General features: G+C 39.9%; 1 protein-coding gene across 6 annotated transcripts in view; it reads right to left on the reverse strand.

The window, feature by feature from the left end:
• The window catches only part of helz (helicase with zinc finger), a 260,171-nt gene that overhangs the window by 206,716 nt on the left and 41,066 nt on the right, over positions 1-12,389 (reverse strand). For 5 of the 6 annotated variants that reach the window (XM_080209367.1, XM_080209368.1, XM_080209363.1 and 2 more), the window contains exons 2-4: positions 8,936-9,157; positions 3,869-3,905; positions 1,971-2,095 (exon numbers count right to left, since the gene is read on the reverse strand). In XM_080209367.1, the coding sequence (XP_080065493.1) occupies positions 1,971-2,095; positions 3,869-3,905; positions 8,936-9,139 (366 nt within the window). In that variant the 5' untranslated portion in view covers positions 9,140-9,157. Of the gene's footprint in view, positions 1-1,970; positions 2,096-3,868; positions 3,906-8,935; positions 9,158-12,389 lie in introns of those variants that run through there. The other variant, XM_080209369.1, reaches the window with a different exon arrangement.

Raw genomic sequence — 12,389 nt, forward strand, 5'->3', positions numbered from 1 at the left:
ATTGATAATCACCTGACTTCTGAGTGTTCCACAATAAGTAGGAAATAAAATTTTGAGGTAGACAGGGCAGGAAAAGGTAAATAAACTCCATATTCTATAGAGGAAAGTATTCTATTCAAAATTTAAGCTATGAAGAGAACATAGCATTTTAACTAAGGTAAGATGTACTTCAACAGCCGATTATCTTGAAAGAATGCCATTTTATTTCAAGAAATACCATCCACTGTTGGACAGTATTGAGAGAGAGTTGGCCCTGGATGACTATTACCACCTTATTTAAACAGGTGAAAGGAAAAATGGTGAGACAATTTCTAAGCCTTGAAAAGTGCACAGACATGCACATTCTCCACCACAGCTTCATTTGACAACTTAAAAAATACCCTGTAAAAATGGAAGCACAACGTGTGAAGTCACTGCAAACATTACAGTTATCTTGGATGACAAAAATAATCTGGCAACATTTTAAATATTTGCAGTATTTCTTAAGTTATTTCAGCTAGGACTGCACAGTATTGTACACGTATTTCAACTTGGACACTGGTTCATTCTGATATTGTTTTCTGGAAAAAACAAACTCTGGTTTTAACATTAATTCCATTGGGAACTCACAATTTGATCAAATTTATTTCTCTTAAAGCTGTGATTTCACAGAACATAACTCCGTTGTTAAGTGAGGAATTACTGTACCTTTTATACTACATGATGCAAGAAACCCTATACTATAGTCATCAACTTGGCTACTGACTCTGTGCTTTTCCATTAGTTTTGCATATAAAGCTCAGATGAAATGTCTATGAACTATTTCTGGAGTCACATTACTCTCAGCCCAAGAACTAGCGCACAAACAAAAACATGAATGGGTAGAAATAACATGGCTTATTCTTGCAATTCAGTTTCAAGAAGTTTACACATGAAGATTTTATGAGTCCTTGCAGGGGGTTTGCTGGAAAGTGTGTCTGTTCATTAAGCTTACCATAGTTGTGGGTGTACTAGAAGTAGCAGTTTGAGTTGTAATGATCAGTTTGATCTTGGTCTCGAGGGCTCATTTGTACTATGGGAAAAACAAGAGGTCCCTGCCTCCATTACCTAAACTGTTCCATTGGTTGGAATAGCTCTCCTTACAGGTGGGTTGCAGTGGTTGCCCTAATCATGCAGGATGGCAATTCCTTCCTGGAGGGCAGTCTGATCGTTTGCAGGTTAGTGATTGAGTAAGCCTCCAGAAAGGGGCTGCAGACATTATATGTCACTATTTTCACGTGAAAAGTACTGATTGAAATAGTTCCCAGCCATGTTTCCTGTGCAGATCTGTCACTCTGTCACAGGTGTAGGAACTGACAATTCACATAGCAATTGGGGATATTGTGCTCATCTACAAGCTGCAACAGGTCTCCCTTTAAAGGAACGGCAGAGATATTGGGGCTGACTGCGCAAGGTTTTAAGACCAAACATCTTTTAAGGTCTCTTGAGCAGCCATCTGAAATGGCTGAATGTACAGACGTGACCATAGTACGGGTAAATGAGAGATTGCAGGCCACACACCCTCCAGCAATCATCCTAAGAAATGTGTTCAATTAATGGAGCATACATTGACATTTTTGCCTATTTAGTTGCAAACCTTATATCAGTATCAAATTCTCTGAATCATCACTCAGTATAGTGTCAAATGGTAAGATTTGGAATTCTTCATAAAAAAAATCTAACATCCCTCAGGTGAGTAAGTGTGCTTTAAAACAAAATCACCCCCAAACCATACTGCCATATCTTTCACCAAAGTGTGACTGGCTCAAATGGCTCAAGGAAGGATTGGAAATTATGGTACATGGCGCATAGCAAGAGAACAAAAAAAACTCCAGAAGTTAAAATGGGGCAGCTCATTATTTCACTACCATTTAGTTTGTGCAACATAAATACAAGAAATTTCTGCTAAATCATATATGAGGGGGAAATAAAAATCATAACACACAACCTACCAAAGATTCCCCCATCAAGGATTTTGATAAAATGCTGGACACTGCTTGTAACTTCCCCTCCACGTACATGCAGCGAAACACTGCTTGCAGTGTGCCGTCTCCCTTGGCCAGTCCCTCTGCCAACACTGTAGACACAGAAATATAAACCTTTCTTTACTTCACAGACTTTACTCCCAAAGTCTGTCAACAGAAATTATGAACTGAAATCCCAGGAGATTAGTTATTATGTCAACTGTGTTGTTATCAACTCCTGCCTGCTGTCGTGTATTGAATTACAGTGTGATCAGAAAAGATAAGTTGAGACATTCACACAGAGTAAGTCTAAGAAACCATCATAGGATGAAGCAAAAAAGGGAATTGCAGACTGGGTTGCATAAGCAGAGGTATAGATCGGCAGGGTTCGTGGTCCTGCTGCATAAAGCAGAAAAGTGCAATTCTGCTCTTCAAAATCAAACAAAAGATGTGAATCAGGAGCTAACAGAGGCAAAGAGCGATGAGGTGCCTGGTCATTAGACTTGTTTTCTTTTCTTAAAAAGGAAATTGCTGTAAAAGTATAAGGGGATAGGGATCAAAGATGGATATATGGAGTTCAGATATTGATTGGCCATGATCTAATGGGATGGCAGAGGCGGCTGGTGGAATTGAATATCCTCATGTTCCTATGTTGGGTTGGTTTTCTATAAAATAACTGACTTTGCAATGACTCAATTGAAAATATTCAGGATCATGAAGGGAATTGGGAAAATCGATCACGATAGGTCAGGTTTGAGAAGGACTTGACAGCAAGGAAGACATGGATTTCACTTTAAGAGTTATGAAATAAATATCATGAAGTTCAAAATGAAAAGAATGGAATCTGTTTCCAGAGAGAAAAGGGAGTGAGGAATAATGCGAGAAAACAAGTAATTAAGATAGACTTGTGCAAAGAGAAAGAGGTGATCCTGTTTCAGTCAAATGCTATTTTTCAGTTAATAACATTCTGCACAACCATTAAGGTTACTTCTTGTAAAACTGACATTTATAAATCTAATGAGCTACATTATCTGGTTGCTGCACATAAAAAGAATGGGAGAGAATGCATCAGAATTTTAACTTGTGGTAAGGTCCTTGCCCAACAAGCTGTCAGAATGTGTCAGTTTACAGATTTCATTTACACCACCAGAGAGTTCCAACGAGCTATCGTAACACTGCACAGACAAACAACCTCACTCCTCTAACCTGGAGTGCTGGTTCAATTTTGGCATGTTGAATTAACAGCCCAGAGTTCAACCAAAAGCTACTGGCAGAAGTGGAGTAAAAGAGGGTAGGAGAAACGACAAGGAAGTGAGGTTTGAGGAAAATAGGCAGCGTTATTACATTCAAATTGTATCCTATTGAGTCATTCTGGAAAGTGCAAGTTTGGGGAAAATCACACGATTACATCATGAGGTAAAGGTGTAATTCTCTGTGTGTCAATGCTCACAGATGAAGAATGGCAAAGTCAACAAGGTCATCAAGGGCCATGAATACCCACAATCATACTCCTGAACTAGCCAGCAGAAGGGATGGAAAAAACATGGAAAAACTAAAAGTCCTCTTTCGCTATAAAGCAAGCCTACTTTTAAATGGCACTTGCTCGAAGCATATGAATTATTGCTCTACAATAACATCTAAACGGTTTCAATTTTGAACATTTCTGCATTGTTACAGTCAATTAATTTAGTGATTTGTCCAGAAAATTAAATGCAAAGTACAATGAACACTGTACTTGTGTAAAATAGACTATTAGTGTTGATCAAAATTTAATGAATAATATTTGACATAATTCATTGGTACATAAACAACCCTTAACATCACCATCCCTTCCTCAAAAAAGCCCCAAATCACTACAAGAATTTTTTAAAAATTGTAAAACATACCAATTTTACAGTCTCCATCAGCCTGGTCATAGTTTTTCTGTAACAAAGAGAACAAAGTAACCTTTGGCAATGCTGATAAGATTCTTATTGCTTTCCCCAAATCATTTATAGTACATTAATTCTCAACTTTTGCAGACATCTTAATAAAATGCTTTTCAATTATTATATGCACACCAAGTAATTTTAACATTTCAGGTGAGATAATCGATATCAATTTCTTCTGGTCTACTTGTAATCCATTTTTTGAATATTTCTTTTGTAAAGAGACCTTTTATGCACTATTTCCTCATACACTAGATAAAAGCAGCACAGTTAGTCAGCAATAGTGAAGCAACTCAAATTTACAATAGAGAATAATTCTCAAAGCTGATAAGAAAGCTGCTCTAAGTACTTCACAGTACAAAGTATTTTCCTTAAAATCTTTACCTAGAAGTTACTTAAATGTTTGGGAAGTTACAGTGGAATGCTTTCTCCCAATTTTGTAGAAATCTCATTCAACAAAGTTAAAATTATTTCATTTGGCAACTATTTTATATTAGTGGTTTGAACAGCTAAGTGTGAACTAATTCATATCTAAATAACCATGGCTTTCAAAAAAATCCAAATTAATGATTAGCTTGCAAATAAAGTGGTGAGTGAAACACAGCCTACACATACCAAATACTACTACTTGGATCTCACACAGACAACACCACTGGTAATATTTCTGCATTTCTTTCTTTTTTCACTCACGGGATATGAGTATCCTTAATTGCCACCAAGATAGTGATGGGGAGCCACTTTCTTGAATTGCTGCAGTCCATGTGTTATTGGTACACTCATGGTGCTGTTTGGGAGCCTTTGACCCAGCAACAATCAAGGAACAGCAAAAAAACAGTTTGAACTGAGGTTGTTGCATGGCTTAAAGTAGTCATGTAGATGATGTTCCCACGCATCTGTTGAACCTGTCCTTCTTGGTGGCAGAGATCGGAATTGGAAGGTGCTGCACAAAGTGGCTTTGTAAGTTGCTGCAGTGCACCATATCGATGGTACACATTGCGCAGTCATTGGGGAGTGAATATTAAAAATAATGGATGGGGTATGGATCAAACAGACTGCTTTGTCCTGATGGTGTCAATTTTCAAGTACTGTTAAGGCTGCACTCAGATCTAGGCAAATGGACAGCATTTCATCAAGCTCTTAACTTGTATCTTGTAGATGGTGGACAAACTTACTGAGTCAGAAGGCGAGTTATTCATCTCAGACCCTTTTCAGACTCCATGCGAGGCTGAACGTGCTGGATATCCATTGCTGGTAGTCGCGAGAGGCAAGAAATCAGGTGTGAACTCGATTTCTTGGCTCTCGTGTGATGGGCAGAGCGAGCTGGTAAAATTGTCTAAGATGGTGATGAAACCAGATTCTAGTGTAACATTTGAAAAGAAATTGAATATACTGGCAAATGAAACACGTGTAAGGCTATGGGAAGACAACCAGCAAGTGGAACGAATGCAATAGCTTTTTTGTTGCAAAAATGTTTAATTTCACATTTCACTTGTTTCAGGAGTATAACTATTTTTGGAGATTGATGTTTTAAAAGTCAGATATTGGAGGCACCTGGTCTGAGGCTGGTAGTCATAATGTGGAGATGCTGGCGTTGAACTGGGGTAAACACAGTAAGAAGTCTCATACACCAGGTTAAAGTCCAACAGGTTTATTTGGTAGTAAACGCCACTAGCTTTCGGGGTTTGCCCCTTCGTCAGGTGAGTGGGAGTTCTGATTACAAACAAGCTGTTTACTGAAACTAATTTTTTAATTCCAGTGTTTAATTCCAGATTTTTTTACACTAAGATCTGTGGCTAGAAAATTTCAAATTTATATATAAAACCTGGGTGTTTCAGACAATGCTCAACAAATCCAGCAAGTTTACTTTTGTGTTGCCACTATCTTCACAAGTCCCAAAGACCTCAACACAACATTGCAGCACAACTGGATAAGAACGGTTTAAAGCTCATAGATTTTAGGTACTTGATGCAACATTTGTGCGTTAGGAGTTCAACTACAACGTTACTGTACGCACTGCACCACCACAGTTCCTATGCCTCCTCTGTCCTGTGTGAGATACTCAGTCTGCATATGAGGTGCTGAAATAGTCAGTATGATTTAGACAGTGAATGCTGTTACACTAGTTTACCCCACACTTGATTGATTTACAAAAACATTTTGAAAATTGAACACTGTGTACTGTACTAGATGCGATTTGAATGCGTAATATTACTAAATAATCACACAGGATTGCAGCCACTGCTTGACAGCAACTTTTCAAAACCAGCCCAAACTGAATGTTATAATCAGTTCAATTCACTATAGCAAGATAGCCTCTGATCAGATTTGCTTGAATGCAGCTCATTTTAGGGTTGCTGGTCACGCTATCATTCCAATATTCCTTTCTAAATTAAGCGGACTGCAAAATACAGTACTTTTAAATTTTTTTAAAAGATAACTACTATAGATTTAAAAAGCAGTGAGCACCAGTCAGCCAAAAGTACCAGATTGAGCCAAATACAAAATCAAGTGTTCAAAATTTCTTACAAATTACTCAAACTTTTTTATGAAAGCTCATGCGGAATGGGCGATCATACTCATTGGATTTTAGTGAGTTTTATGAGACTGTTCCCTATCATTACGTGGCATCCAAATATATGTATTCCTCGCCAGCCTTCAGACCGAGATTAAGAAAGGGGAACTGAACAATTTACCTCTTTTTAATCCTGTGGTTTTGAGCCCACCCTGACCCCTATTAACATACCAGTTAAGATCAGCGAGGTCAGCACTAAAATGGGGACAACAGGAACCCTACCTTGCAGAGAGCCCGGGCTGCAGCTGCAGTGCATTCCAATCAATGACATACATCATTGAAGACTGCCCCCTCACAACAGTTAGCATAGGGCTTGGATAGCTCCTTTTAACCACTGGGAAGCTATTGCCTGGTTTAGTAATTATGCTTAAAAAAAAAACTACACTCCCCATTTGAACACTGGTTTGCTGATTCATAATGCATTTTTAAAACCAAAATGAGAAATAGAAAGCCTAATTATCACCTTTTTTCTTCTTTCATGGGAAACAGAAGTTGTTCTTAAGGCCAGCATTTACTGCTCATCTCTAATTGCCCTCAAGCCAGCACTGTAAAAATTACTACAACAGTGATATCAGATCAATACAGAACATCTCATTCCTCAAACTTGTGCTGAGACAGTAAAGAGACCTAAAGCATTTTAGTTTGCATCCTGCTTTGGAACAATTAACATAAGAACATAAGAAATAGGAGCAGGAGTAGGCCATCTGGCCCTTCGAGCCTGCCCCGCCATTCAATAAGATCATGGCTGATCTGTTGTGGCTCAGCTCCACTTTCCCGCCCTCTCCCCATAACCCTTAATCCCCTCTCTTATCAAAAACCCATCAACCCGCTTCTTGAAAATATTTAGCAAGGCAGCCTCCACCACTTCAACGGGTAGAGAATTCCAGAGATTCACCACCCTTTGAGTGAAGAAGTTCCTCCTCAACTCCGTTCTAAAACGCCCCCCCTTTATCTTGAGGCTGTGCCCCCTAGTCCTACTGTCTTTTTTGAGCGGGAAGAGTCTCTCCACCTCTATTCTATCCATCCCATTCATCATCTTATACGTCTCAATGAGATCTCCCCTCATTCTTCCAAACTCCAACGAGTACAAGCCTAGTTTATTCAGCCTCTCCTCATAGCTCAATCCCCTCAACTCCGGTATCAGCCTAGTAAACCTCCTCTGCGCTCCCTCCAAGGCCAAAATATCTTTGCGCAGGTGCGGCGCTCAAAACTGCACACAGTACTCCAGCTGCGGCCTCACCAATGCCCTATACAGCTGCAGCAAGACCTCCCTACTTTTATATTCAATCCCCCTCGCTATGAAGGCCAGCATCCCATTCGCCTTCCTGACCACCTGCTGCACCTGCAAGCTGGGTTTTTGCGACTCATGCACAAGGACCCCGAGGTCCCTCTGCACCGTCGCCTGCTGCAGTTTTTCGCCCCGTAAGTAATAGTCCTTCCTACCAAAGTGGACCACCTCACACTTGCCAACATTAAATTCCATTTGCCATTTCCTGGCCCATTCGCCCAGCCTATCTAGATCCTTCTGCAGACTCTCATCACCCTCCGCACAATTTGCCGTTCCCCCAATCTTGGTGTCATCCGCAAATTTCGACACCCTACACTCGGTTCCCTCCTCCAGATCATCTATATAAATGGTAAAAAGCTGAGGCCCCAGCACCGACCCCTGGGGCACTCCACTAGTCACCATCCGCCAATCCGAATAGCACCTGTTGACCCCCACTCTCTGCCTCCTATTTGACAACCAATCCTCTATCCACGCTAACACCCTACCCCCAACTCCAAGTCCCCTGACCTTCTGCAATAACCTCTTATGAGGTACTTTGTCAAACGCCTTCTGAAAATCCAGAAAGACCACATCCACCGGCTCTCCTCTATCGACCGCCCTAAACACATCCTCATAGAACTCCAGTAAATTTGTCAGACACGACTTCCCTTTAATGAAACCGTGCTGCGTCTGCTCTATCAAGCAATTGCCTTCAAGGTGCCTCGCAATTTCCTCCTTAATTCTGCCACATATAATGAAAAACTAGTCTCTGGGTTGTGCTATTATTATGCAGACCCAGCGAGCAAATTTAAAGAAATCAGCGGACTTATCAGAGGCAAACACTAAGCTAATATTCTCCTGTCTTTATAACGCCTTTGGTTTTGGAATTGCAACTCAACAATTGGCCATGCTTGAAGTGCAGAAACACTTTTCTGCATGCAATAATTCTGTTGTTCAGCACTTGGAGTTCAACAACACAGTCCTAAACCACGTGGTAGTTTGGAAAGTAATCACATTCAGGACTCTAATCAAAAACAACTGTTGCAAATCAAGTAATGCTCCAACAAGATTTTAGCTTTAACAGTGTAACCTAGACATTGAAGTGGCAAGAACTAACTAACGTCTTCCACTTAGTCCAGCCTTTTACTATACCCTGTATGTTGCTAGAACAAAGAACATTACTCACAAGTTGCAAGAAGCAGGCTATCCTGTAGAGAAGACTTTCAATTCGAATACGATCCAGTTCTGGCTGGCATGATGTGGTGGTGATGGAAGGGTTGCTAAGGGTGATGAGCGCTTCTGTACAGTACTTTGCTGCCAGTTCGTATTCCTGCACTCTCAGACATTCAAATGCTTGTTCACATGACTTTTCTGGTCTCCTGTATGCCATGACTCAGCAAACAAAATCCTGAAAATGAAGTTCAGAGACTGTTTATTGAGAAACTTACTCAATTGTTAAAGCTAGTCATGGATGAGCTTTTTGGTGATTTTTATCTGACCAACACTCTTACATCTTCAGTGCAACATATGCTCGGGGCATTTCCCAGCCTTGCAGAAACTTGCTCAAAAATGCAGTTTCAGCTTTCAGTAGTACATTCTATGTCACCCCAGACAGTGCAGGCTCATACTCCACATTTGCATGAAGAAAGCACAAGATGGTAACAACTGTGGAACTAGTGCTCTTCCAGTCAAACAACCTGATAACATTCCCTGTCAAGGCTCACAATGAATGAATGGCCACTTAAGATTCTAGATGTTGTTTAGTGTTTGTGCAACAGAATTAGGATGCATGATTTCAACACTAAGATAGGTATTATAAAAAGCTTGTGCATTCAACAAAGCAGCCAGAAAATTGAATTTTTTGTAAATTATACTCAGGGTTTATAACGTACTTTTTTTATTATGTAGGTCAGTTATTGATTATTAAGAGAACTTTAATTTTACTAGCCTATTTGATTTCTTATAAAACCTAATAAAAGTGCACAGCATACTGGGAGAAACAATGTTGGAAAGGCATTATTATGAAATCATAAAATTTTAAAAATGGGTGGCATAGCACTCATGTAATCCATTTTGAGTCTACTGAAGTTTTCATCACTAAACATGTGTGTTCTGTGCATCACAGTGCGAACACTGTGGGTTAAGAAAAAGTGGAGATAGCTCTATTAATTAATTATGGTATTAGCACATTACAGTGGGATGACCCAAGTTCAAGAAACCAGGATATAAAAGCAGTTTGAGTTGACAGGAGAAATTTTAAAGTAGTCACTGTTGGGAGTGGTGTACAGGCCCACTAATGGTAACCACACAGTAAGACAAGAGTATGGAATAAAAGATAATGGGAGCTTGTCAGAAAGGTACAAAAATCATTTTAATTTACATATAGATTTTAATCTACATGCAGGTTAGGAAAATCAACAGTAATATAGAGGAGTTCATAGAATGTTTTCAGCAGTTTCTTAGAACACCATGTTTTGGAGCCAACCAAAGGACAGGCTATACTGGACCTGGTATTACACGAATGAGATAGGATTAATCAATATCATAGTTGTGTAGCAACGATGATATGACTGAATTTTACACTGTTTGGTGAAGAAAAGAGTGCATCCAAGTCTAGTATTTTAAACTTAAATAAGGACAATTAAGAAGGGCATGAAGCAGAGCTAGCGAGTGTGAACTGGCAAATGCTTACAGGGTGGTCACTAGAGGTTTGGGAGAAGTTTAAAGGGATATTTCAAAATCGACACATTCTAATGAGAAAGAAATATTCTAAGTGGAGGGCCCGTCATCCGAGTTTAACTAAAGCAGCGTTAAATGTAAAAGGAAAAACATATTTGCACAACACTGTTATTCCTACGAATCGCATCTCCAAACTCCGTGGCCTGGGGCTCGCCTCCTTCCTCTGCAACCGGATCCTGAACTTCCTAACCACAGGCCGCAACCAGTAAGGATAGACAACAACACCTCCTCCACAATCATCCTCCACACCGGTGCAGCACAAAGCTGTATCCTCAGCCCCTTACTATACTCCTTATACATCTGTGACCGTATGGCCAAAATTTTCTCCAACTCAATTTAAGTTTGCTGATGACACTATCGTAATGGGTCAGATCTCAAACAATGACGAGATGGAATGAGATAGAGAATCTGGTGAATGGTGCAACAACAGTAATCTCTCCCTCCATGTCAACAAAATGAAGGAGACACTCATCGGCTTCAGAAAGCACAATGGAGAACATCCCCTGTCTACATTAATGGGGACAAAGTAGAAGTGGTCAAGAGCTTCATGTTTTTAGGTATCCAGATCACCAATCTGTCCCGGTCCACCATGCCAACACTATAGTTAAGAAAGGCCACCAATGCCTCTACTTTCTCAGAAGACTAAGGAAATTTGGCATGTCTGCTACGACTCTCACCAACTTTTACAGATGCACCATAGAAAGCATTCTGTTTGCATCACAGCTTTGTACGGCTCCTGCTCTGCCCAAGGCCGCAAGAAACCACAAAGAGTCAGGAATGAAGCCCAGTCCATCAATGCAAACCAGCCTCCCATTCACTGACTCTGTCTACGCTTCCCACTGGCTATGAAAATCAGCCATCCTAATTAAGGATCCAGGCACTCTCGACATAATCTCTTCCATCATCTTCCGTCTGGAAGACATTACAAAAGTCTGAGGACACTGACTGAAGAACAGCTTCTTCCCTGCTGCCAGACTTTTGAATGGACTTACCTTGCATTAAGTTGATCTTTCTCTACACTCCAGCTATGACTGTAACAAAACTAGATGACCGAATAGCTTGGTTATATACAGGTTCAGGTGTCTACATGAACAACTGCTGTGAAAGGACAGTAAAACTTCAAACAAGTACCAGATTGCAGCTAAAATTCATAAAGCAACAATAGTCTACACTCGAGTTTGATGGAGGAGATGGAACAAAATCGTTTACACAATGGTTTTCTTTTAGTGCATTGCTTGACTTGTAAGTTTTTCATTTAAGCACAACAATATTTTACACAATGATTCTCCAACCACGATGACATCAGAATTATAGTCATCAGAACAGTTTTTCAGTGGCTATTTTCATGAGGAAGGGTGTAAACTTCTAATTGTTGGTTTGGGTATGCAGGTTCCATTTGACAAAAATTGGCCTCAAACATTTATTCTGAATATGTTGGTTTATTGAAAATTTTGTCTTTACATTTTTGAAGGAGAATAGACCAAATAATTGTTCCATCAATTCAAAGATGTGTGATTTTTCAGCAAAATATTTGACAATTAGCAGACAACTATGTTGGCCAAAGAATGTTCCGATTCTGTATTCAACTCTTTGATGTGATTTATTGTCACATGTATTAACAGACTGTGAAAAGTATTGTTGCTTGCGCACTACACAGACAAAACATACCGTTCATAGGGAAGGAAACGAGAGAGTGCAGAATGTCGTGTTACAGTCATAGCTAGGGTGTAGAGAAAGATCAACTTAATGCAATCATTCAAAAGTCTGACAGCAGCAAGGAAGAAACTGTTCTTGAGTCAGCTGGTACGTGATCTCAGACTTTTGTATCTTTTTCCCAACACAAGGAAGAGGAAGAGAGAATGTCCAGAGTGCGCAGGGTCCTTAATTATGCTGGCTGCTTT

The sequence above is a fragment of the Carcharhinus amblyrhynchos genome, chromosome 21 (genome assembly GCF_965287045.1).
Source record: "Carcharhinus amblyrhynchos chromosome 21, sCarAmb.v2.hapA, whole genome shotgun sequence".
NCBI classification, from domain to species: Eukaryota; Metazoa; Chordata; class Chondrichthyes; order Carcharhiniformes; family Carcharhinidae; genus Carcharhinus; species Carcharhinus amblyrhynchos.